We start from the raw sequence: 26,716 nt of genomic DNA on the forward strand, positions 1-26,716 counted from the left end.
GTTTCTCTGTATAGCCCTGGCTGTCCTGGAACTCACTCTGTAGACCAGGCTGGCCTCGAACTCAGAAATCCGCCTGCCTCTGCCTCCCAAGTGCTGGGATTAAAGGCGTTCACCACCACTGCCTGGAAGAGCAGTTCTTCTTAACTTAATGTCACCTTATCAATACTTGAAGATCTTCAAAACATACCCATGTTGTGGCCCAGCCCAGCTGAGTCCAATCTTTCAGATGAGGCAGAGGTATGTGAATTATATTACAGAGACAGAAATAAAGTATTGTTAAAAGTATATTTCATGGTCTTTTTTTTTTCATCGTATTATTTACTTTTGGGGTCTTTTGCTGAGTATTATATGTAGCATACTGGTTTTTCTCGTTCGTTGTATGTGTTTACTTAAAAATAAGTCATTAGAACAGCACAGGGTACAGAGATACTGTAAATGGAAAATCTACTTTTTAACTTTCCATTTCATCCTTTGCTCTCTATAAATACAAAAAAGAAATTTATCTCTTTCATCCTCCAGTAAATATATCCGTCTTTCATAGGCAAGCATTTTTTGGGTTTTTTTTTGGGGGGGGGGTTTCAGAAAATAATCAATTTAGTCATCTCCACAGCATATACACTTTAACAACCCACAGGTAAAGTATTCAGCAGATAACCGACATCCTCTCATCTAACTGGTAGAGCTGGTAACTTCAGTGTCCTTCGTTATGTTCCACAATGGCAGCAGCAACAGACCTTAGTTGGAGGCTAGTGGAGGAGATGTTGACATCCCAGCATCCCCAGGCCCCTCACAGCTCTGCCAGCTCCTGCCCCATCACAGGAACAGTGGTGGCAGCTGAGTCATGTTTGTTGACCAAGGATGATAGCAGTACTGTCAGGAGCTGAAGCCGGTTCAGTGTTTCAGTTGTAGTACTTTTCTTTGACCACGAGAGGTCTCCCAACCCTGCCTGATCCCTGCGGGCCACTTTGTGCACAGCAGACTGTTCCAGCTCTCCACCCTGGCAGCTTTTTCCACAGTGCTATAGCAACCAAGTCTTTAAACATAAGGGAGCTAAACTTTTATTCTTTAAAATCAGCTTTTTGAAATTTTACTTTCCATTCCATTTGCACAGAGAAAATACCAGCTAAGAGGGGTGGTGGAAAAGTCTGGGAAATGAGTTCCATAAAGTGGCAGTGAAGTAGAATTCCTTCAGTTCGTAAGCGAAAACGCAGACTTCTCTGCAACGTCAGAGCAAATGAGATTGTTGTGTTCGACCTCAGATCTGAATTCCCTATCTTATCCAGTTACTGTTAACTGTTGGTTTCATATTCAGTGTGATTTTATAGGGGTGAGTACAGACCAGAGCTTTAGAGACAAACAATGACTTTGCCAGCACATAGCAAATATCGGCGTTATTTGTTATGCACAGCTCGGCAGCATGCTACAAGTCATAGTATTACTGTGAATATAAAGACATAAATGTTCATGTAGTTTCTTCTATCCTAATCTAGCATTCATGCAGTTGTTATCAGCCTCATGCCAAGCCGAAAGATATGTTTCTTGCCTTCAAAGTTTAGTCTCTTGGGGGAAATCATCAAACAGAACACTTAAAATGCTGTAATTATCCTTCAGTAAGAATATGTTTGGAGGACAGTAGAGAGGGCTAAGCTGATACAGGCTTTTGGCACTGATGCTGACAACCTGAGTTCAATCCCTGGGACTCACAGCTGTGGAAGGAGAAAACTCCCCTGTGTGGTCCTCTGACCACCACATGTGTGTCATGATAAGGGTATGCACACACACAATGAACTAATGTGATTTTAAAATTTGAATAATGTAGTTTGACGGGCCTAGGAACATGGCTCGGTAAATTCTTGTCTTGCAAGCATCAGAACCTGGGTTCAGTCCCCACACCTTAAACCCCACACACTATGGTTCTGGTAAAGTGGGGACATGTGGGTCTCAGGGACTCACTGGCCACCGGCCTAGCCTACTTACAGGTCTCCAGGCCAGCGAATGATGCTGAAAATTGTATCTTCTGGTTTCCACATCTTCATAGGCGTGCACACACGCGCGTGCACACACACACACATACACACACACACACCATCTGAGGTTGCAAAGTTGTGTCAGTCCATCTTTTGTTGTGCATACTACTTGGAATTTGCCATTGGCTTCTGTTTAAAGTGTCTTTTTTGGTTTGTCCCATTCAATGGCATAGGAGAGGGTAACTCCAATATTAATGGTCTTCCCTGATTAACTTTCCTTCTTGGGTTAGACCCACTAAAAGTTCGTAGTAAAGTTTGTCTAGATGATGAGTGTAAATTGTGCTATTTAAATGTATATGCTTTTTCTATCCCTTGTAAATGTTAACACTAACTTTAAGAGCAATCTGAGTGTTGATCACTAGAGGGCAGTAGACACACATAGCCCAGAAAATTATTTTCTGCGCACAGAGGAAATTGTAAATGTTTTTGGCATCATGTATAATAAATATTTGTTTGCCAGGTGTAAAGTTTATGTTACAAAAGTTCATGCCACTCTTACATGTAGAGGCTTCTAAAATTACTTCAGTACTTGAGACCTACACTTGCTAAATGGTTGTGTTCTTGGCAATTTGTATTTGATGTTTTTTTCTTAACATCCTTTTATTATTTACAGAACCTTCTCTTCATTGAAGAACAGAAAATATATTTTAATTTTAATGTTCATTGAGTAGCTTCTGAAATTTTAGTGACCCAGAGAACTGCACACATGTTATTGAAGGACCAAATTCAAAGAGAACTATGCTAAAAACTTTGCCTTTACACTTGATCTTCTGATATCTGATTGGTTTCTCTATATAGCATATTCTGTCTTGTGCTGTGTTCTAGTGTGGTTGCAATGTTCTTGTGGTGTATTGTTTTCTGCATCAAAATGTTTAATGCTGCTCATGATAGGTGTTCTTACTGCGTAGGCTATTACTAAAATGAGTTTATTTCATGAGCAAATTTCATCTAGAGGATTAGTAACTCAATGGATTGTCCTGAGACCCACTGAAGTTATCAAGAGTCCAAGTGTCCCTCATACTTCTCTTCTCAGCCCCTGACTTGTTGTGTGAAAGGTGCCAGCTACAGATCTAAGTAGACTTTGTTATCAGGGCAAAGGCGAACAGAGAAACTTAACCCTGTTCTCAGTGGTTTCATTATTAACTTGAGTCCCTGACTCCTACGCTGCTGTCCTCAGCCCTCAGAGGCCACTTGTGGCTCTGTGCACCTGTCTGTTAAGTGGAGGAAATTATCAGTGTGTGTGTGGACAGAAAGACCAGGACTCTACTGGGTATCCAAGGCCCCTGAAAGGAGAATGAAACTTGACAGCAGTTGTAGTATTGTCCAGGAAAGAAGAGGAAGGAGATGGACCTGGCCAGGCAGGGAGCAGTATTTGCTACTGTTTCCTGCTTCGCTTTTGTTTGCTTCATATAGACAGTCTTCTGAGGTAGTGTCCTGATAATGTAACCTTCACAGTCTTAAAGTGCAACCTTTTTTTCTGCTATTTCATGTGCATCCCTGGACAGAGTTTCAGGAGTAGCCCATATCTACGAAACCTCTTGTCTTTGTACTTTTCTTCTCCTGGCCTTAAAGAAACTAAGACTTTAGCTTTCCTTCACTGATTGTTAGTACCACCGTGCTTAGAAACAGTTTTTCTAAAATGTGCTACAAAATTGGTAGCCGTTCCACAAAATCTGCAGTTGCCTGATGCTGAGAACCAGGGCCAGCAGCTCCAGTTTAGCCATGCCAGCCTTTTGAATGCCTCCTAGCCTTCTCTGGTAGCTTTGCTCTGGCACCTCTCAGTAGCTGTCACCTAGCTGTGTAGGTTTGTATTTCATCTGACATACACTGCTGTGCCTCTGAAGGAAACTGTTGGCTGAGTAAGTGCTTCATGACAAAGATGGGCTCCTGGTGCATTATCTGAATGTTGGGTTCTTATCTGTTTTTAGTATTTGTTGGGTATTTATTAATCAGATTACTTTAAATATAATAAGGTTTTCTCTGGTTTTTGACATGTTGATGATACTGCACTATATTATTTTAATAGTGTATCAATTCTTGTGGAAAGTATTATCAATTATTATGACTTTTAAAAGTAAACAACAAATGATATTTTCTAAAGATCTATGTTTATTTCCCATTATGTGTGTACAGTGTGTGTCTGTGTGGGATAACTAAAACCTTGGTGACAGTGCTGAGAAGAACAGAAGACATTGGGCCCCTGGAGCTGAATTATAGGCAGTTTATGAGCTGCCTAACGTGAACTCACGTCTTCTGCAAGAACAATACATACTCTTAACGACTTAGCCATCTTTATAGTCCCAGAAATACTACTTTTAAAATAATATTTTTAAAAATGTTAAAAGTATTTTAAGAATACTTTTAAAAGTATTTAGACCAGATGTGGTGGTTCATGCCTTTAATCCCAGCCCTTGGAGGCAGAGACAGGCAGTTCTAGCCAGTCTGGTTTATATAGCGAGTTTCATAATAGCTAGGACCATGTCAAAAAAAAAAAAAAAAGAGTTTGTATTAACATAAGAACTAGATTGTTTGAACCTAGTCTTTATGCCTTTTGTTTTTCTTTGAAAGGTTTGCTTCCAAAGTTTAGCTTTGAAGACATGTACTTGTCTGAGGTTAAACTTAAGTTTTAAAACATTTTTATTAAATATATTGCCTTTTATGTTTTTAATTTTTCAGAAAACTGTGGATTCTTCTTTCCAGAAATAAAAAGAAATCTAGGCAAATATGTGCACCGCTGTCCTGAGTCTGTAAGAAAGTGGCTTCGACAGCTGAAAGATGCTGGGAAAATTACTATGTTGATCACTAGTTCCCACAGTGATTACTGTAAACTTCTTGGCAGTTACATCCTTGGGTAAGTGAGGACCTTTCTTCACAGATGTCATTGTTCAGCTTGAAGTGATCACTGAGGACTGACCTGACTCCCTGACAGGTTGTAGGATGCAGCCCTTGTAACCATGTCAGTGCAGATGGATGCCCTGTGCCATTTAGCAAAGCCAGAGGTGGGATTAACATAAACTCAAGACAATAGATTTTGAAAGGAGATACACATGTTTCAGGCCCTTCTTTACAACTTCCTGTGTGCCCTGGGCTACAGTTAACAACTTCTTTAAGCCTTACTTTCATTCTCCTAAAGCTAGGACCACAATTCCTTGTGAATAGGAGGGAATGTTTAAACAGGGTACATGCTCCTCATACATGTTGCACAGCATAGTTGGTAAGCGTTAATGATTGTTAAACGTACATCATTCCTGGTAATACCAGGGGAGGCCCACAGTCCAAGCAGGATTCCACAGAGGGTTCTCAGATTTCTTCTAAGATTTCAAAATCTCAGCAAAATCACAGTTGCCCTGAGTGTGAACCACGCTGTCACCCCGCAACTTCCCTCCATTAACAGTCCTTAGCCCCAGGATTTCTATTTTCTTCAGCATGTGTGCAGATTTAGTTTGTCCATGCCTTACCTGGGATACTTACCTGGGAGTGGGTTTTCTGCTTTCTAAAGAATACATAGCTAGTTATCCTTAAAGTGAATTAAGGAGCGTGTCCTGGGCACCTGAGGAGAACACCTCTTCCTGAGACCTGTGCACTCTTGGTGTAGGACCATGCACTGGAACACATGGGGCTTTCTGTTCCCACCAGCATGGATAACCACAGTCCTCCTTCTGCTCCTGATTTATGGTCTTTGCACTGTTCATTTACCAACACATTCTGAAGTGCTGTTTCTCCAGGGCAATGGTGAGGCCGAGGAGACTTTCATCAGATAGTACTTAGCATACCACACAGTACACACGGATATTGTCATCGAAAAATGGTTACAGGACTAGACTAGTTTTTAAATGAAATACCTTCTTCATGTTTTGAACACTCTGAGATTTGTCACTGGGATGAATACAATGCTGCTTTCTGTAAGGCCTGTATAGTGCCAAACCTATTGAGTCTTCAGGCTTATATATGTACAGACAAATTCCATTCCTCAGATTTCCAGCTACTAGAGACTCTTGCCTCTTGCTCATCACGGTCTTTTCAGGAGAGAGTGAGTTCTGAGTCTAGGTCACACAGCTTCTGTGTTCTCTCTCTCTCTCTTTCTCTCTTTCTCTCACTGTCTTGCTCTTGCTCACTCACTCTCTCTCTCTGTATCTCTGTCTCTCTCTGCTTTTCCTTTTTCTTCACTTGATTTTCTTTTGTTATATTTGTGCTTTAAGTAATTGTCATATTTTCAGAAAACCTGGCTAGCACCCATCCACCTTCTATTTCCAGTGCGTGCGGCTTCCAACATAAAATGTGTAAGATGAACGTAGACTACGTGAAAACTGATTGAGGGTTGAACTGTGGTACAGTGACATCTGATAGAATGCATAGGCAGGGATTAAGTTCTGCAACTTTTCTAATTCCTTAAGGTAAACTCACTTTGCATTTTAGGAAGGATTTTGCAGACCTTTTTGACATTGTGATTACAAACGCATTAAAGCCTGGATTCTTCTCACATTTCCCAAGCCAGAGGCCTTTCCACACTCTCGGTAAGTTGTGTTTCTCTCTTTGACTAACTCCAAGTGTGAAACGCTGTAATGGGGACCATCGTGTCCCCTTAAGAGGAGAAAAACTATATAAACCTGTGTTTCCATTAAGCTTTACTCAGTTTTACTCTGTAGCTCACAGTATATTGTAATCATTTGTTTACCTGTCAGCCTCTCCCTGTTTTCAATGGTGAAGGGCATGGATCTCACCTGAGTATTATGGTCTAAGTAATACACTGTATGTGCTCGAAAAAATGAATTAGTCAGAGTCAACCATTTTGGGAACAGAAGTCCCTACAGAATCCACAGACTTCAAAACAACAAAAATGCAAAACAACACAGGCACATGTGCATGCGCACACATACAGACATGAGTGCATACACACAGACACATGCGTGCCCACGCCAGGCACACACGCACACACACATCATGTGCTTCCTCTGCAACAATCCAGGCCTTCCAAGAAGGCTGGTAAGAATTGTCACATTAGTAGAGAGATTGATGGAGAAACAAGGTTGCAGGAAAACAGCAGGCCTTTTGCAGTTGAGAAAGAATGATCCGAAGCGAGCTACCCCTCACAGGTGTTCTTAGAGCTTCCTGGAAGAGCATCGGAAGAGACAGGCCGTCAGGACAGAGGAGTGAGTGACAAGACTGGGCAAGGGGAATGGCAAAACGTTTAATTGTCATCTCTGTGTGTGACTAGATCTCGAGTCAGCAGAATGTGCTATAGAGATTTCCATCTCTGGGCCGAATCTTAAAAGGAGAAAATGTCAATTTCTGTTGTTGGCTTCAGAGGTTGTAGCCCATGTTACTTGGCCGTATTATTTTGGGCTTATGGCAAGTAGACCATCATGAAACGGTATGGAAAAAAAGAGAAAGAAAAAATAGACCATTGTGGGAGGAAGTCTAAGTTACGGTTTCTAGTGCTGTGAAGAAACACCATGGCTGTGGCAGATTTTATAAAGAAAACATTTAATTGGGTTTTAATTGGGGCTGACTTATCATTTCAGAGGTTCAGTCTGTTGGCATCATTACAGGAAGCTTGCTGGCATGCAGGTAGACCTGGTGCTGGAGAAGTAGTTGAGAGTTCTGTATCTTTACCTGCAGGCAGCAGAAGTAAATGCCACACCAGGCCTAGCTTGAGCGTCTGAGACCTCAAAGCCTGCCTTCACAGTGACAGACTTTCCCAGACAAAGCCACACCTTCTCCAACAAGGCCACACCTCCTAATAGTGCCACTACCTGTGGACCAAGCATTCAAACACAAGAGTCTGTGGGGGCCATACCTATTCAAACCACTGCAAATGACATGTGGCAGAGCAGATCTGTTCCTTTAGTGGCTGCCAGGAAGTGTAGGGGAGGAGTTTCCTCATGTAACTTTCAGGAGCCTGATTCCTCTAAGCTCCACCTCTGAAGACCTCCTCACTGCCCCGTAGCACTGCTAGCTATGAATGAACCTTCACCATGAACTATTGGTTCATAAAATTCATTGCCATATTTACTTTCAAGAGGCTTCCAGTATTGCTCTATTTAATTGTTGAGTATCCAGAGATAAGCATGGGACTGTCTAAGCCTATTGCTGTACAAGGACTTCTCTGCAGAATTTTCTCTAGGGGTGTGTGTGTGTGTATGTGTGTGTGTGTGTGTGTGTGTGTGTGTGTGTGTAGCAAAGAAAATAAATATACCATATATTGTTTTCTTTTGTCTTTTAAGGTAGAGACTCACTGTGTAACTCTGGTTGGTCCGGAACTAGCCCAGAAGACCAGGATAGTCTCTAACCTTACAACGATCTTCCTGCCTAAACATAACATTTTTCAAAATTACCGTATTTGTAGTTCTAGAAAACCTTTTTTAAAAAAAAATCCTACTTTCCCTAACTGTAGTTTTATTTTATTAACAGCTGAAGTTATATTTATGATGTACACCATGATGCTATAACACAAGTGTCCACTGTGTATGGATGACTCAAGCAGTTTAACACATGTATGATCCCACTTAAAACCCACTTTTCCAGTGTACATTCCGTTCCTGCTAAGGCTGGTCTCCAGGAGCTGTGGTAGAGCTCCTGCACTCATCCTCCCTACAGTTCATCCTTACTGACGTCTCTCCACTCTCCCCCCCACAACCCCCCAGCCTCACTTACCCCTGACTTCAGTCTGGTTCCAGATCAGCTTTTTTACAGTCTGCATATGAATGAGTTCATGTAGCACTTGTCTGTCTGTGTCTGGCTTATCTCACTGAACCGAATATCCTGCAGGCTCACTGATACTCTTACAAATACTATCACTCTCTTCCTAAGGCTGAACAGGATTTCACTGTGTATGTTTAACTGGCTCTCCACACCTGCAGATTCAACCAACCTCAGGTCTAAACTATTCAAAAACACTACACACATGTGTGTGTTTTTTTCCTTGCCGTTCCCTAGGTAACACATTATAACAACTCTTCATATAGCCTTTATATTGTGTTAGGTAATATAAGTAACTGGAAAGGTGCTAGGAGAGTAGAGAGATATGGATGATTTGCAAATACAATGCTGTTTTGTGCTAGAGCCCCTGGGGGTGGCTCTGAAACTAGCCTCCTGTGAATGCTGAAGGATAATTATAAACATATAAGCCTTTCTTAATTCCTTAATTGTATCTTGACCAGTGGAAAAATGCTGTAAGGAACATGAGCGTGTAGATATCTCTTCTATATGCTGACTCCTTGTTCTGTGGATATGTACTCAGATGCATGATTGCTGGAGTCTACGGTAGTTCTGTGTTTGTAGTGCCAAGGGCAAGACACCAACCTTCATACATGCCAAGCTCACTGGTTGCCCCAGCCCAATCCAATTTTTGGAGGAATTTCTATTCTATACTAATTTCATTTTACTCAATAGTATGCAATAATTTCTTTTTTTCATATCCTTATCATGTACTGTTTGTTTGGTTTTTTTTAATAAGAAAACATTCTAAAGGGAGTAAGGTGATATCTCCTTGAGCCTTTAACTTACCTTCTCTCTTGATTAATGATGATGGAGTTTTTTATTATTCATTGGGCATTTGTATATCTTTAAAGAATTGCTTGCTCAGGTCCTTTGTCTCATGGAGGTTGTTACTTTTCTATTGAGTTGAGCTCCTTATGTGTTTTCCACTTTGGCAGTGGGACCTGGGAGAACAGAGCCTAAAGAGGAAGTGGACTAAAGTCTCATGCAGAACCCAACCTCTGACAGCTTAAACTTTTAGGGTTAAGAAGAGTCACATGAGTAAAAGTCTCATGACTTCAAGCTGCATATAATCACAAGGACAGGGCCGCAACGCACATGGCAAAAACCTCTGTGTTTTTCCATAGAGGCATATAATGGGTAGCTTAGACATGTAATTGAATAACAGCAGCAAGCCATAATGATTGACCTGAAGTAAACTTACTCCTATCTACCACACCTGGGAGGACCTCAAAAACACATTCCAAGAAGAATTCCATGTTTTGAAGAAACTGACATCATAGGATTCTTGTCTTTTTTTTTCTTGGCGCTTTCACACAAGCACTCAGAATTCTCCACACACCTCCATCCTGACTGAGTTCCAACACTTCTGCATTTTGGATATTGGCCCCTATTTGGGGTGCATTCAGCCTTACCCACGCTGTCTTCACACTCCATCGACTGTTTCTGTTGCTGTGCAGGCGGCCGCTCTGTAGAATGATGGAGCCCATCTGTCCATTTTTACTCTGTCACCTCTGCTTTGGAATCCCAAAACTTCTCATAAAACTTAGGCTTATAACTCTATCCTGTTGTTTCGAAGATGAAAGTCTAGATTGATGTAGATCCTTGCCCTGTTGTGACTTCTTCAAGATGCCTAGAAGCCTCAAAGCTATGTGTCTTCATGCTCATGGTACAGATGTTTAGAAGGCCTCAGAGTCCGAGTGGGATTAACTCAGTTACTAAGGTTCTTTGGTGCCTTGATTTTCTGATATTTAAAAGACGTTTAAATGGGAAATACAAAGAAGCCTGTCATTTGGGGATTTAATGCGAATAGATGACTTTGGGAGTGCAAGACAAGAGAGCCAGAGCTGTGGTCATCGGAGGGTGACGTGGTCCTTCCTGGAAAGCCTGTGACTCCTGCCCTGTTCTTGTGGTTAGTTCCCGTAGTTCTGCTCTGTGCAGCCCACCAGCTTGTCCCTGCTTATCAGTTTGTGTCCACCCCTCTCCAATTGCCTTTCTCTTGCTAATGATCCCAGCTTTCTGCTTTCTGTGGATAGTTTTGCTCTCACTTGTACAGTAGGTTCCAATTCCTCATTTTGTGACCCACAGAGACATAGTTTGTCTTCTGCACTCTCTATACCCCTGGGATAGGTCTAGAAACTTGGAGTGCTCCTAGAAACTCATCAGCCCCCTGCCACTTACCCTGCTGTCCTTTTCACAATCCAAAACTCTCGTAGCAATTTTGCCAGCCACGAATCTCAATGAAATGATGAAAACCCAGTCATCCTCTGTGTCTCCCCATCTGATATCTGCCCTTGGGCTCACCCCTGCTTTCCTTCCTCTACCCTTGTCTTCTCTCAGGTGATTTGATGCAGGATTGCAGTATGCTTGGGTCGCTGCGCTCCAACCCACATCAGCCTGGTAATCTTCAGGCCACCCTTCACATTAACAAGTAGGACGCTCGTCAGATCAGGTCTCTGCTATAACTGCCAGAAGCAAATTCAGTCTGTGTTCCAAACAGTCAAAGGCAGACAGATAAAATTAGTGACCTGCTGAAAACATGACCTCTTAAAAGATAGTGACCATGCTGGAATAGAAAATCCCAGGACCCATTCTCTGTGTTCAGTGTGTCCTTGGTGACTGGCATGTGCCTGATATCGGTTGTTGTCATGGTAACTAGAGAAGAGCAGATGGAGCTGCAGCCAATGGGGGCCCAGCAACTCGGTCAGCCTGACCCCTGCTGACCCTAAGAAGAGTATGTGGGGAGAGAAGCATCACACAGGCAGAGTCTGCCCCCTCCGCACTTACTCTCTATGCTATGCAAAGGGAAAGTGCTCCTCTCTGGCTACTGCACTGCCAACTCACGCCCCACTCCACTGTGGGAATTCAGCATTCATCTCTTGTCCCTTGGCCTCAGCTGCTGTCAACAAGTGAGCACCCTCCCCCTCCCCGCCCCAGCCCTCAGCCCCACCCAGCCTCATCTTCCCTACCGGAGCCTCCTTTCCTGAATCTCAAGGGATATATTCCTTGCATAACACTCGGTGTTTTAAATGTTTATTTCCCTTCCATCTAGAAAACAAAGACAACCAAGCTTGCTGATTCACATCAAGCTTGTGTGAATAAGGAGCCAACTTAACCATGAAAGTGCCAGAGCCGGAGACCCTTATCTTCACCCCTCTGCTGTGCAGACCTTATGTAATCCCTCACCTCTGCAGCCCCTCCCCCACTCCTCTCTCCCTCCCCTCCCCCACTCCTCTCTCCCTCCTAATGCTTTCCATTCACACTGACGTCAGTTCCTTATTTGCTTTTAAGGAGTACAGCATCTTTCCAGTTACTTATTGGCAGGCATGGCATATATTTAATCACATCCACACAATCATGTCGGTTCCCACTCCCTATAAGCATCCTCTGGCCAGTAAGTTCTTCTCTTCCCTAATGTGTACTGCTCACAGTATCTCTGCTGAAAACATGACCTTTTATTCCTCATCCAGATCTTGGTCCTGGCTGCTTTCTCTGTCAGTGCTTCTGGGATTGTAGTCTATATACAGAATCACCTTGTTAAAATGGAGACTGGTTCAGCCAGCCTGGGGAAACCTTAGTTTCTGCATCTTTAAGGGACAATGAACTAGATGGGAAGTGTCCCCCTACTCTGTGTGGAGACCCCCTATCCTTGCCTTAAGGCACTCACAGGTAGTAGCACCTGCCTGTTTCTTCTCTATAGCTCTGGGCAGTTCCCTTCTCAGCATCACAGTGAAAATGGCTGCTGATATTTCTCTCCTACGCAGGTGTGCCTCCCATGGGTAGCAGCTATGTATAGAAAGCTGTTCTTAGCACTGTGCCAATGACATGTAAAACATTACTAAATGAAAGTGGCAGGATATGTCATTGTACCAGTTACAATTTCTGAGGCACATTGGGGTTACAGGTGTGTGCTTGCCACATTCAGCCTTATATGGGCTCTGGAGATCGAAACGCAGGTCCGGTGGGAATTACTTTTTCCACTAAGCCGTCTCTACAGCACCTCTGTTCCTGTTTCTGTTCTGTTGAATTTGTTCTACCTTACTAGCAAGTAGTAAATCTTCCTGTTATAGCCCCTGTTTTCTCGACGTTTCCTGAGAACACATGAATAAAAATCTGCTTGCCCTAGTCACAACACCAGCAGAAACATAGAAACAATTGTCATAGTGATTTAGTGGGCAAGAGAGTTTAATTGGGGTTACTTACAGGAGCACAGGTTACTTGTAGGCAGCTAAACCACTAAAGAAAAAAAAATCTCTTCCAGCAGTTAAATGGCTGAGTACCTGTATGTCCTCAGGGAGGCATAGAAGCCCTTCCCCAACAAACAGAGACAGTCAACGGGCCCAGCATTGTGCAGGGCTCCTATCTCTTACTGATAACCACAGTTGCTAAGGATTCAAAAGGCAAGAACCATGTCACCCTTGAAAAAAAGTCATTAGTAGGATAATTGTTCTCTTACAATCCCAACAGGAATTATCATTTAATACATATTTTGTTTGAAAATTTTCATTCTATCCATTGGCAAGAAACATGATATTCTCACTAAGTGAACCATTTTATAAAGCAGAGGCAGGTAATGGCTCAGCAGGTCAAGGTACCTGCAGCCAAGACAGGACACCCAGCAATCTGTTTAATCCATAGAACCCATATAGTCAAAGGACAGAACCAACTCCTAAGACTGGCCTCTGTGCACCACGGCATGCACACACCCATGCATAAATAGGTAGATACTAGATGATGATTGACAGATAGATAGATAGATGATAGATAGATAGATAGATAGATAGATAGATACATAGATACATAGATAGATACATAGATAGATACATAGATAGATAGATACATAGATAGATAGATACATACATAAATAGATAGATACATAGATAGATAGATAGATAGATAGATACATAGATAGATACATAGATAGATACATAGATAGATACATAGATAGATAGATGTGAGGCTCGCGTGTAATGGTCTCGCCAGCAAGAACGCACGCGCACACACATCAAGATCCTTCCGTAGGAACACGTTTATTCCCAAAAACAAAATGGTGGAAGAAGACCCCAGGCCCGGGAAAAGCACTGCTTATATACCCTTAGAGCGGTGTATTCACCTCTGATTGGCTGCTTACTCGTTGCGCGCCAAAACGCCGTGGGATGGGCTTTAACTTTGGCGGGCTTTTACCATGGCACATGCACAATTTACTTGTTTACTAGGAAGAATCCTGGAAGCCAGCGCCATGTTCCAATGGCGGATTTTGCCAGCACCCGCCGCGGCTTCCTACAGATAGATACATAGATACATAGATAGATACATAGATACATAGATAGATACATAGATACATAGATAGATACATAGATAGATAGATGGATACATAGATAGATACATAGATAGATAGATACATAGATAGATAGATAGATAGATAGATGATAGATACATACATACATACGTGGATAGATAGATAGATACATAGATAGATAGATAGATACATACATACATACATACATACATACATAGATGGATACATAGATACATAGATGGATACATAGATACATAGATGGATACATAGATAGATACATAGATAGATAGATACATAGATAGATAGATAGATAGATACATAGATAGATACATACATACATACATACATACATACATAGATGATAGATAGATAGATAGATAGATAGATAGATAGATAGATGGATACATAGATAGATACATAGATAGATAGATACATAGATACATAGATACATAGATAGATAGAAGGTGATAAATAATAAATGTGAGCACACACAGTGCTCATAACAGCTGCTTCCTGAGTGCACACATCCTTCCCACACGGTTTCCTCTATACATGGTCCATGGCCCAAGGTACAGCCCAACTAAAAGGTTGTTGTCACCCATACTCGCAGAGAATGATGAGGAGAAGGATGAGCTGCCATCTCTGGATAAACCCGGCTGGTACTCCCAAGGGAACGCTGCCCACCTTTATGAGCTTCTGAAGAAAATGACCAGCAAGCCTGAACCCAAGGTAATTTTCTGATTGAGGCGGCAGAGTCCTTGATGTCCACGTGCAGATACAAATGGTGTGAAGAGAGCCATGGCTGCTCATGGTTAACAATTGTATTCTGCCTCTCAGCACCCGCCGCGTCTCTCCTTTGCCTCTTTGACTAGATGAGCTCTTGGTAGATGGTCTTTATTTGTGATGGGGAGAAACAAGAATTTCAGAGAGGCCGCAGGTCTAGGAAGTACACAATTCATACATGCTACGCCTGAAAAATGACATTCTGAAAACACCAAACAAAGAATATTTTATACATAAAACAAGGAGTGACTGTAACAACACTGACCAGCCTTTCCTTAAAGAATTGCTTGGGTCTGACCCCTTGATCGCATTGTTGATGTTGGACATTGGTGTGTTTATAGCACAGTCCTTTCCTCTACATGATGCATGCCATAAGCCCAGTGAGCAGGAAGAATCACTGGGTAGCTCGCCATGGTTCATAGGTACCTACTTTCTTGGCTTCCTGAGAACTATCCAAGACACAGGCCTTGGTTCTTAGCCCTTAACCTCACATCATCCTCTTCTGTGAATGGAGGGGTGTGGTCTGGATCAGTAGGGGTTTGCCTCTGAATATCTAAGATACTTTCCAAATTGTATGTGCTGGAACCATACATTGATGACTTCGTTTTCAGCACATCCAGGGGAAGTGTACACAGTGTATAAACTCTCAAGCAGTGGTTATAATGTGTGTTTGTAGTAACAAGCAATCCCCATAATAAGTTGTCAGTCTTAGTTATCTAGGCAGATTTAATTATAAACATGTGAAAACACACAGGCTCACCTCCTTCATGAGGAATATCAAATAAGATGTTTTTCTCATATTCTACTTTCCTGCCATCTTCAGCAAACCTGTAGATCATATAGGACTGGTAATATGTGTGTGCAATCATTTGTGGACACTTAAACCATTTTGGGGTGGCTGTTGCCTGTGGGGGCCCTTCCTTCTGTTTTCTGTGCAGTGGCCACCACTCTGCCTCCACGCCTCATTCAGAATTCTGTGTGATCCCAGGTCGTTTACTTTGGTGACAGCATGCATTCAGACATTTTCCCAGCCCATCACTACACTAACTGGGAGACAGTCCTTATTCTCGAGGAGCTTCTGGGGCAGGAAACGGAGACACATGAGGAAGCAGAGCCTCTGGAGAAAAGAGGCAAATATGAGGTGAGGATCCTAGCTGTTCTTTTTTTTGGAGGGGGGGGGAGGGGGGTGGGGGGAAGGGCGGGAGTTTGGCAGTGTTTGAAACCTGAAATCTCCTTATGCTACCTGACTTTAGAATCAGCTGGGAATGGTGTCATATGCCTATAGTCCCTCCATGGTAAATGGAACAAGGGAATCAGAATTTCAGGACAAGTTTTACGTCAGCCTGGGCTTCATGGGATGTTGTCTCAAAAGAAAATTATTGTGGTCTGACTGGATGCCTTCATGTTTCTATACTCTGTGTCTGAATCACTATTATTTAGTGGCTTCCACCTGAGTAGATACCTCTAGTCAACCTAGTTGCATTGTCTGCTTTTAAGAACCTGGTATGTGGCATCATCATTCCATCATGGATGGGGAGAACTATGTGAGGTCCCCCTCTAACTGGGGAGCTATTGGCAGTTAATGGCTTCCAGGGAAGAGGAGTCATTGTTTTCAGTGATGTAGCCAAGATAAGTGGCCCATGAGCCAGTAAATGCTAAACACCCTGTTTATGCAAACAGCCCTAATTAAGCTCAGTTGGTAGTCAGGCACTGGTGGCTCATGCCTTTAATCCTGGTACTTGGGAGGCAGAGGCAGGTAGATTTATGAGTTTGAGGCCAGCCTGGTCTACAAAGTGAGTTCCAGGACAGCCAGGGCTACACAGAGAAACCCTGTCTTGAAAAACAAACAAACAAACAAACAAACAAAAAAGACCTTAGTGGGTAATTTTTTGAAAGGACATTTTTTGTAGGAGGGGGACTTGTGAGAAGACGTAGTTCAGGGGAGGGGGACAAGAGGGTAAGGATATTAATATAATCCAAATCCATAATATGCATGTGTGAAAAGGGGAAATACAAAAAAATTGTAATCTGTCATGTATATCTCTGCTTAGGTTTAAAAGTAAATGAAGCGATTGTGTGTGTTTCACCAATATTTTGTGCTATAAACCTGAGACTCTGACTAATGAAATCCAGATGGAACAATATCGAGCTCTGTCCTGTTTGTCTGAGCAGCACTCTACAGACATCACCTCCTGAGAGTTTAGACCCGTTGCTGCCTCCCTGTGGAGGGGACAGAACTCAGACATCTTTAATCCCAGCAGAAGAGAAACAGTCTGTAGAGAAAGCTAAGAACAGAAAGCTAAGAGATCAGAGAGTCCCTTGTGGTGAAGAAAAATGCCGTTTTTCCAAATGTCAAGCATGTAATATAGAAAAAAAAGAGTCTGTCTTTCAGTTCAAAACTGCCTAAAGAAGTGTTCAGTTCTATATTTTTAATTACTTTATTCAGTCTAAATGAACTTTCAAAAATAAAATTAGTTAAAAGGAAATTATCGAAATTGTTTCCAGGCTGGTGGCCTGCCTGCACTGGAATCCTGACTGTTACTGCTGTGCAGTCTGTGCTGATTTATTTCACTGTTTGAATTCAGTTTCTGCAGTGGTTTGCAGTAATTTCCAAGCTAAGTCCACCCCTATCTGAGCTCACTTTTGCCTCCCTTGATTCGTGACAGGAAGCGTAAGGACTGGGGCCGTCTCACATGGAAGCTGACTAGCTTTTGCACAAAACGTCTGGTTCTATAATCTTGGTACATCACTGATTGTCCGCTCTTCTGTAGTAGAGCTTGGTGACAGACAAGCAGAAATGATACACGTTAGTGATTTGGAGCATTACTAGAGTGACTGGGGAATAATTTTCTTTATAAATCAAAATCAAATAATCAGCCAATCAGAAGTTATTGTTTAGAGTGGGAATTACTTGCAGCACCTCAGTGCCATGCAGCCAGCCTTGTGTTGAAGGGATGGAGAGAGAGCCCTCTCCCAAGGTTCCCTTTGATGCTATGCTTACTGTTCTAATTTATTTCTTCATTTTAACTAAAAAGACATTTCATCCTTTTAAGAATATTTTGTTTTTAAGTTTAGGTCCTGTCTTAGTTATGGTTTTACTGCTGTGAACAGACAACATGACCAAGGCAACTCTTGTAAGGACAGCTAATAATTGGGGCTGGCTTGCAGGTTCATAGGTTCAATCCAGTATCATCAAGGCAAGAGCTTAGCAGCATCCAGACAGGCATGGTGCAGGAGCTGAGAGTTCTACATCTTCATCTGAAGGATGTTACAAAATACTCACTTCCAGGCGCTAGGATGAGGGTCTTAAAGCCCACACCCACAGTGACACATCTACTCCAACAGTGCCACACCTTCTAATAGTGCCACTCCCTAGGCCAAGCATATGCAACTATCACATTCCACTCCTTCCTTAGCCCCCGTAGGCTTGTCCAAGCATATGAGTCTATGAGTCTATGAGTCTATATTTCCAAGCGTATACCTAAATATAGCATAATAAAAAATACATTTAGTCCAACTTTAAAAATCTCCATAGTCTATAGCAGTCTCAACAATGTTAAAAGTCCAAAGTTCAAAGTCTCTACTGAAATTCATCCAATCACTTAACTGTAGTCCCCAAAGCAAGACAGGAAATCAGCTGGGCAAATTCCAAGCTCTGCACCTCCATGGCTGATGTCAAAGCATTATTCAAGCTCTGCACCTCCATGGCTGATGTCAAAGCATTCTTCAAATTCTGCATCTCCATGGCTGATGTCAAAGCATTCTTCAAATCTCCAACTCCTTTTTCATCATTATTGATTGCAACTAACTTCTTTCTCCTGGGCCTGTTTCACTCCCTGTTAGCAGCTTTCCTCAGCAGATAGACCATGGCTCTGGCATCTCGCACATCTTGAGGTCTCCAAAACAACTGCAATATTACAGCTTCTTTTTTCAGTGTCTGGGACCCACACATGATTTTCTGGACTCCACCAAAGGGTTAACATCACTTCTCCAGCTCTGCCCTTTGTAACATTCTAAGCTCAGGTTGATCCACTCCCTGTTCTTGGTGGTCGTCCCATGACACTGGCATCTCCAACACACTGGGGTCTGCCACTGCAACTAGGCTTCACCAATAGCCTCTCATATGATCTCTTCATGGTGCTAAGCCTCAAATCCTTTGCATGACTCCTTCAGTCCTGGACCATCAACTGCAAGTGAGACTGCACCTTCACCAGTTGCCTTCCATGGTCTCTCACAGTGCCAAGCTTCAGCTGCATTTCATGACCCCTTCGTGCATTCAAAACCAGTGCCACCTTTTACACATTACCAAGTATAGCAGCTGCAGGAAGTGCAACCTTGGCTATCTCTGGAACACAGCTTCTTTGTGCTTTCAGAAAACATTTCCCAGAAGATTTTGCCTCAGTGATGCTGGTCTCTTCTTTTTCTTCTTCTTTTTTTTTTTTAAGATTTATTTGCTTTATATATGTTTACTTTATATATGTGAATAAACTGTAGCTGTCTTCAGAAACACCAGAAGAGGGTATCAGATCCCATTACAGATGGTTGTAAGCCACCATGTGGTTGCTGGGAATTGAACTCAGGACCTTTGGAAGATCAGCCAGTGTTCATAACCACTAAGCCATCTCTCCAGCCTACTGGTTTCATAATCACTGTTAATTTCTTAGCTCCAGCTAACCAGTATCATTTGTCCCAGGAGTTTTTTCTGTTCTGAACTCTAAAGCCAGAGCCACAGAGCTGAAGCTGCCAAATTCTGCTGCTTAGGGGAGCTGGAACATGGCCCCCTTGTTCTATGACATCGTCACCAGCTTCCTCTTTTTCCAACTCCTTCACTGACTAAGCTTGGCTGTCCTGGATCTTGCTCTGTAGATTGACCTTGAACTCAGAGATCTGCATGTTTGTCTCCTGGGATTAAAGGTGTGTACCTACCACCAGGCCTGGATTTAAGCTTTTCTTCACCTAGGACTTGCTCTGTCCCAGGCTGGCCTGGAACTCAGAGATCTGTTTGGTTTTATCTCCTGGAATTAAAGGTGTGTGTATACCACCAAGTCTGGATCTGAATTTAGCTGGGTGGGATCTTGCCCCAAAGACACTGCTCTCTTAATTCAATTTAATATCCTTGAACACAGGGTTCAGCTCCATTTCACTTCCTGGTGCCCCATTAAAATTAAAAAAACCATACATTTTATATTTTCCCTTTCTCAGCTTGCTATGCTTGTTTAAAATGCTCTTCATGAGACTTAACCAGAGAACAGTCCATGATGAGTGTTTCTGAGACTTCCTTTGTCAATGCAATTAATCTGAGTCTCTTACCTTAGCCTCAGGCAGATTCTTCAGACAAGGGCAAAAAATAGCCATATTCTTCACCAAAATACCACAAAAAAAACTAACTCTAGGCCACATACTGAAATTCTTCACTGAAACCTCTTGGGCCAAGTCTGCACAATTCAAATCACTCTCAACAACAAAGTCTTCCATATTCCTACTAGGATAGCCTATTAAGCCCCATTTAAAGCATTTCGCTGCTTTCCAAATTCAAAGTCCCAAAATCCACATTCTTCCAAATAAAAGCAAGGTCAGGCTTATCACAGCAATACCTGGTAGCAACTTCTGTTTTAGGGTTTTACTGCTGTGAGCAGACACCATGACCAAGGCAACTCTTGTAAGGACAGCATTTAATTGGGGCTGGCTTACAGATTCAGAAGTTCAGTCCATCAAGGCAAGAGCATGGCAGCTTCTAGGAAGGAATGGTGCAGGAGGAGCTGAGAGTTCTACATCTTCATCTGAAGGCTGCTAGCAGAATACTGGCTTCCAGGCAGCTGAGGTGAGGGTCATAAGCCCATGCCCATAGTGACACAACTGCAACACAGACACACCTCCTAATAGTGCCACTCCCTGAGCCGAGCATATACAAGCCATCACAGGTAAAAGTAACTTACTTTTAACGGTGAGCATTTTTAACAAATAAGAAATCGAAGCACTTGGGAGGCAGAGGCAGGTGGATCTCTGAGTTTGAGGCCAGCCTGGTCTACAGAGTGAGTTCCAGGACAGCCAGGGCTACACAGAGAAACCCTATCTCGAAAAACAAAACAAAAAAAAAAAAAAAAGAAAGAAAGAAAGAAAGAAAAAAGAAAAAAAGAAAAGAAAGAACAAAACCAAAAAAGAAACCCTTTATTTATGGAAGGCCTATCCATTAAATCCACACTGCGAATGTATTATATTTGAAGAAAGATTGAAGAAGATTTTAAAGTCTTCGAATTCTGAATTTTCAAATTATGGATGCATAAGTAAAGTATATTCAAGTATTCCCAGACTGAAAATTTCTAAAATCTACAAGGCGTCTGAACAAGATATTCTCTCAATCTGTAACAATTGTTGTGAATAAAGAACAGGGCTCAGACAAGGCCCCTGTATCACATTCCAAACCAACAGAACATTTGAGTCAGGAATGAAAGAAGGAGAAAAATATGATGGTCTCCTTCCTCATCCTTCACATAACAATAAACTCTGAAGGGGGATTACAGACCTGGAAATAAAGCCATACCTGTAGTGTTAATAAAGTTTGAAAATATTGTTGTAACTGTGGTGATTTGAATGTGAATGACCCCCATAGGCTCATATTTGAATACCTGGTCTCCAGTTGGTGGGACTGTTTACTAGTGATTAGGAAGTATGCCTTGTTGAAAGGCTTTGAGGTTTCAAGAGTCAAAGCCACTCCCAGTAAGCTCTCTGCATCTTAGTTATAGACAAGAACTTAAGCTCTTAGCTAGTGCTTCAGCACCATGCCTGCCTGCTGCCATGCTCTCCACCATGTTGATCCTGGACTCTATCCCTAACTATGAGCCCTCAATACACTTTTCTGTAAGTTATAGTAAAGGTGTCTCTTCACAGCAATAGAAAAGTAGCTGAGACAATGACCTCATTGTAAGGAACGATTTCCAAAGTTACAACTTGAAGGACAGTAAGAAGTAGCAACACAGCGAGGCAGATGGCTCAGTCAGTAAAGTGCTTGCCTTGAAATCATAAAGACTGGAGTTCAGTCCTAAGAACCCATGTTTTCTTAACGTTCCCTGGTGGCACATGTTTGTAATGGCTACGAGAGACAGGAGTTAGTGAAAGGGCTTGCTCACCAGTCACTCTGACAAAATCAGTGAGTACCAGGTTCAATGAGAGAACTTGTCTCAAAAACATAAGGTTGAGGGAGAAGAACACTGAACATCCACCTCTGCCCTGTGTATGCATACGTATGCACACCCATGCACACACACAGAAGTAAATAAGTACCTGAGTATACCTACCCCTTGGAAAATCCATAATGAAGAGGTTGTGGCTAGACCTAGAAATGGACATATTTTTCAGTTCTCTCAATGGAGACCTAGAAAATATTCATAGGAAAAAAAAAAAAAACAACAACAACCAGTAACCCAGGTATGGTGGTACATCAGTAAGTTCCTGGTCCACTTAGCAAGTTCCAGGCCTGCCAAGGATTCACAGTGAGACCCTGTCTGTCAACATCCAGCATGTTGAGGGATTCCCAAGTGAGGATCAAATTAATCAGGGCACAGATGCAACACAGAAGCTTGCTGCTGCATAGTTTATTCAGAGTTCCAGCATCTTTTATACAAAGAGCAGAATAAAGATCTCCCACAGCTTCTAGTTCTCACCAGCTGCTGTTTTCCCTAGCAATAGCTTATCTTGGTTCAAGGTGACCCAAACCTCCTTGCAGACTGAGAAATCTGTCAGCATCCAACTCTGAGATGTTTTACTTCTTATAATTAAAAACAAAGTTACTTTCTTATGTGAAAAGGATCATGAAGGCCACTTCCTCAGAAGTGCAGCTTACTTGGAAGAAGATGGGGAATCTCTGCTTGAGATACCTTTCAGATACACTGAAAGTATACTCTTCTAAAAGACAAATACTAACAGAGAAAATTCCAATGAAGCGGTTTTTTAATTATCCTACAATATAATACTAATAACGACGATAGGTAAATTAGAATTATTTTAATCATAGAGAATATATAGTTTTTAGATTATGACAACTGACTGCACTAAGGAATAAGGAAATGTTATTTTATTTGCTAACACAGAACAGGTTTCTAAGCCCTGCCCATAGGTCCTTATAGCTTTTCCTCCTTCTGTTCATGTAGTGAGTGGAAAACACTTGCAGGGGCACCTCACTATGGATGCCGTTCTAATCACAGTTGTTCCTGCCTCTTTCAGGTGCCAAAGGTAAAGCCTCTAAATTCCTTATCTAATAAATGGGGCTCATACTTTATTGACTCGGTCTCCCGACGGGGAAATGCAGACGACTCCTTGGTTTATACGTGGTCCTCTAAGAGAATCAGCACCTACAGTACGATTGCAATTCCGAGCATTGAATCCATTGCAGGTAAGTATGGGGAGATACCTGCGACGCCTCTCCCTGTCCACGATAGGAACCATCAGAGCTGCTGTTTTCAAGAGGAGCAGTCTTCTCAAGACATTGAGGGTTTCTTTCCTTTATTTTTGAGGTTATGATTTAATTATATCATTCCTCGATTCCTTTTCAGCACCTCTCATATGCTCCTCCTTGTTCTTATTCAAATTCATGGCCTCTTCACTGATTGTTGCGTGTGTGTGTATGTGTGTGTGTGTGTGTGTATGTGTGTCTGTGTGTCTATGTGTGAGTGTGTATACCTAAATATATCCTGCTCAGTCTATAAGTTGAGTTACCCTTTAAGGGAAAGAGCTTCTAGATATGGCAGCCTGGATCAGGATCTCCCCCATCCCCCACTTCCCACCCCTTCACCCCAAGACACACACCTTTCTGGAGTCAACTACAAAGGCTGGACATTTTTAAAATTTGTTTGAAGAAATAGGATACAGGTTGGGAGAAGTACCAGGACAAGATGCTTAGGAAGCCCAGAATGGCGAACCTGGCTTTGGGGCTGCTTTCCCCACAGAGGCTGAGTGAACATTTCAGTAAGTTCATATAACTTCTAAAATGGAGCTAGAAGAACGAGTGAGCCTAGTGATCTCCTTCCAGTCTGTGCTGTAAGTTGAGTTACAGCAGAGTCCACATTCACGGGGGCTGAAACTCAGCTTCAGACAGCTGAATAGCAGAAATTATTAGTTCCCTCAACAGTGGCTAAAGCCTCCATATACTTGAGAGTGAATGTCCATTTTTTTGAGAAATATATTATTCTGGGACACAAATACTTCCTAAAAGCAATTCATATAATGTACAGCCCAAAATGAAAAATTCCCAGGAATACGAGGCTAGGAAACCTCAAAAATAACAACAAAACAGCCAACTGCAGAGAACAGAGGAATGGGATGTTTTGTAGAGATGTCAAAACTAAGGATGGAAATGTTTAATTAAATCTTTCAAAATCAAAACTGAGGTAGGAATGAGATGATTAGACACAGTGGAAAGTGAATTGCTGTACTGGGAAAGAGCTCAGAGGAGACTGGCAGTGCAGCCCCATGTCGTGGAGAGCCTGTGTGGCATGTGCAAGGCCCTGGATTCAATCCCCAACACTGTGGGAGGGAACCAGGCAGGGAGGAAGGTGGGGTACAGAATGAAGCTCCACCAGGAAAAACCACAGGAGACTCAGAAGGCATAAAAGGATGAAGATGTTTATAATTGAATCCAAGAGCAGCTGTAGTCATGTGGAACCAAATAGATGCTTTGGGAAACCTTTGTTATTAACATGAGAGTGACTTCTTAATGCTAAGTTCTCAGTTCTCTGCTAGTAACTTAAAGTCTGAGATACTCACTGGGCTGCCCTCCTACTTCAGATGGAAACAATCTGTCCTTGTTTATTTGAGAAGCCCACCCTGCTATATGTATGTGCATGCTTTTGGTGTGGAGTCTTAGGGTCTAGATCTCTTCTGAATTTAGAAAAGGACTTGAGGAGAAAAGAGCATAATCCAATTCTCTGCCTTTCCTTTGCACTGGGCTCCTAGCTAATCACTTCTGCTTCTGTCTCTGCTGCCCTGGAAGATTCATTGATCTCCCTGAGTGTCATCCTGGTGTTTATCTGTGTCTGTCCACTCTAGTTCTTTCCCCTCCAAGTCAGAACCCTGGATATGTGCTTGAGTTTCACATTGCTAAGTTGGAGCCAGTGGTGTCAGGGTGCATTTTCTCCCTTACAGAACAGATAGGAGGGAGAAAAGCAAGGTACTCACCTGAACTATCAGTAGGAGGATGGTGGTGGCCTTAAGTTAGGTTTGATCTTCTAAAAGAACCTTGTGTTAGTATACAAACTCAGTATGTCAGTATGTCCTTCTGAAATGGTATTTTGTTCTCAGGTGTTCCTTTTTGTTGTTGTTCAATGCTTACACATAAAATTAAAGACACCCTTAAAATAATCTCTTACCAAAAAAAAAAAAAAAACCTGAAAAACTATTAACAGAACCACTTTTTTCAAAATAATTAAGAATTGTTTTGGGGTGATATAATAATAGAAGTCACTGGATTATTCTAAGGTACCCAGATGCATATAAAAATATCAAGTGTGGTTGTGAATAGTAAGAAAGTCAAAGGAAAATGAGTTTCCATTCTAAAACTTATCTCTAAAATATTTAGAAAATGAGCCCTCAACTGTCACATCCATGCACTTCTCTTTCTCTTCATTTTGTAAATATGTATTTAATTTTGTTTGTTTGTGTCTGTCACATGCATGCAGGCACCTGTGACAGCCACCCAGTGTAGATGCTCGACCTGTGTGCTCTGGAAGAACAGCGAATGCTCATTATCATGGAGGTGTCTCCTGCCTTTCATTCTCATAGTCCCAAAGCTCTCTCCCTGCACCCTAGGAGAGAACTCGACAGAGCTGGCCTCTCCCAAAGGAGCTAATAAGCAGGTCAGACAAATCTGAAACAAGCCCTTTGGTTGCTGGGAAATGGAAGAGAGTATTAGTTCTGATGCTGGAGACACCTCCTCAAAATGTAACACAATAATCACATTGTTTGAATAAGTCGAATCTCCTACACGTGTGTGTGTGTGTGTGTGTGTGTGTGTGTGTGTGTGTGTGTGTGTAGAGGCCAGAAAGGGGCTTCAGATTCCTTGGGCCTGGAGGCATGGGAGTTTGTGAGCTACCTAATATTGGTGCCGGGATTCAAACTCTGGTCCTCTTGATGAAACAGCAAGTGTTCTTAACCACTGAGCCATCTCTCCAGCTCCCTGGTTTTCTTGTCTTTTCTTTTTCTTTCCTTTTTTAAAATTTATTTTTATTACATTAAATTCTGTGTGTCTGTTTACATCTGTGTCTCTGTGTTGGTATGTGCACATGAATGCATATCTCCACAGAGGTGTTAGATGCCCTTGCAGTTAAAAGCACTGTGAGCCACTTGATGTGGGTTCTGGGAACTGAACTTGGGTCCTCTGTAAGAGCAGTGCATTTTTATTAATCATTGAGCTGTCTCTAACCACCCCCACTTTTTAAGGTGTTGGGGGAGTGCCCTTGGATGCCAGAAGAGGTCAAAATATTCCTGAATCTGGAATCATAGGTGGTTATAGACCACTTGATGTGGATGCTGGGAACCTGTCGGGGTCCAGCCTCACAGGATCGGAGTTCTCAACTGGAAGCAGAGATCTCTGGAAGGCACATAATAAATATACACAGACTACTTTTTGGGTACAAGCTGACAGGCAATTTTTCAAGGCTTAAAGTTTCCCTCTCTCTTCTCTCTCACTCTCTGCTTTCTTTCTCTCTTGTTCATTCGCTTGCAGCTTGAGGCTGCACACACTCTGCTTTCTCCTGCTCAGTCTGCTTTTCTCCTGTGTACTTTTCTTTTCTTCAACTCCCACACTCCTACACACCTCTGTGCGTTCCACTTTCACTCTCACACACACTCTTCACATACATCTGACATACACCACACACACTCACACACACACACACAC

General features: G+C 42.2%; 1 protein-coding gene across 3 annotated transcripts in view; it reads left to right on the plus strand.

Moving 5' to 3' along the window:
* The window catches only part of Nt5dc1 (5'-nucleotidase domain containing 1), a 109,750-nt gene that overhangs the window by 79,180 nt on the left and 3,854 nt on the right, over positions 1–26,716 (plus strand). For all 3 annotated transcript variants that reach the window (XM_028769007.1, XM_028769005.1, XM_028769006.1), the window contains 5 exons: positions 4,704–4,878; positions 6,444–6,541; positions 14,654–14,772; positions 15,815–15,967; positions 23,047–23,215. In XM_028769007.1, coding sequence (XP_028624840.1) covers positions 4,820–4,878; positions 6,444–6,541; positions 14,654–14,772; positions 15,815–15,967; positions 23,047–23,215 — 598 coding nt within the window. In that variant the 5' untranslated portion in view covers positions 4,704–4,819. The remainder of the gene's footprint in view (positions 1–4,703; positions 4,879–6,443; positions 6,542–14,653; positions 14,773–15,814; positions 15,968–23,046; positions 23,216–26,716) is intronic.

This window comes from Grammomys surdaster, unplaced genomic scaffold (genome assembly GCF_004785775.1).
Source record: "Grammomys surdaster isolate TR1022 unplaced genomic scaffold, NIH_TR_1.0 190, whole genome shotgun sequence".
Classification (NCBI taxonomy): Eukaryota; Metazoa; Chordata; class Mammalia; order Rodentia; family Muridae; genus Grammomys; species Grammomys surdaster.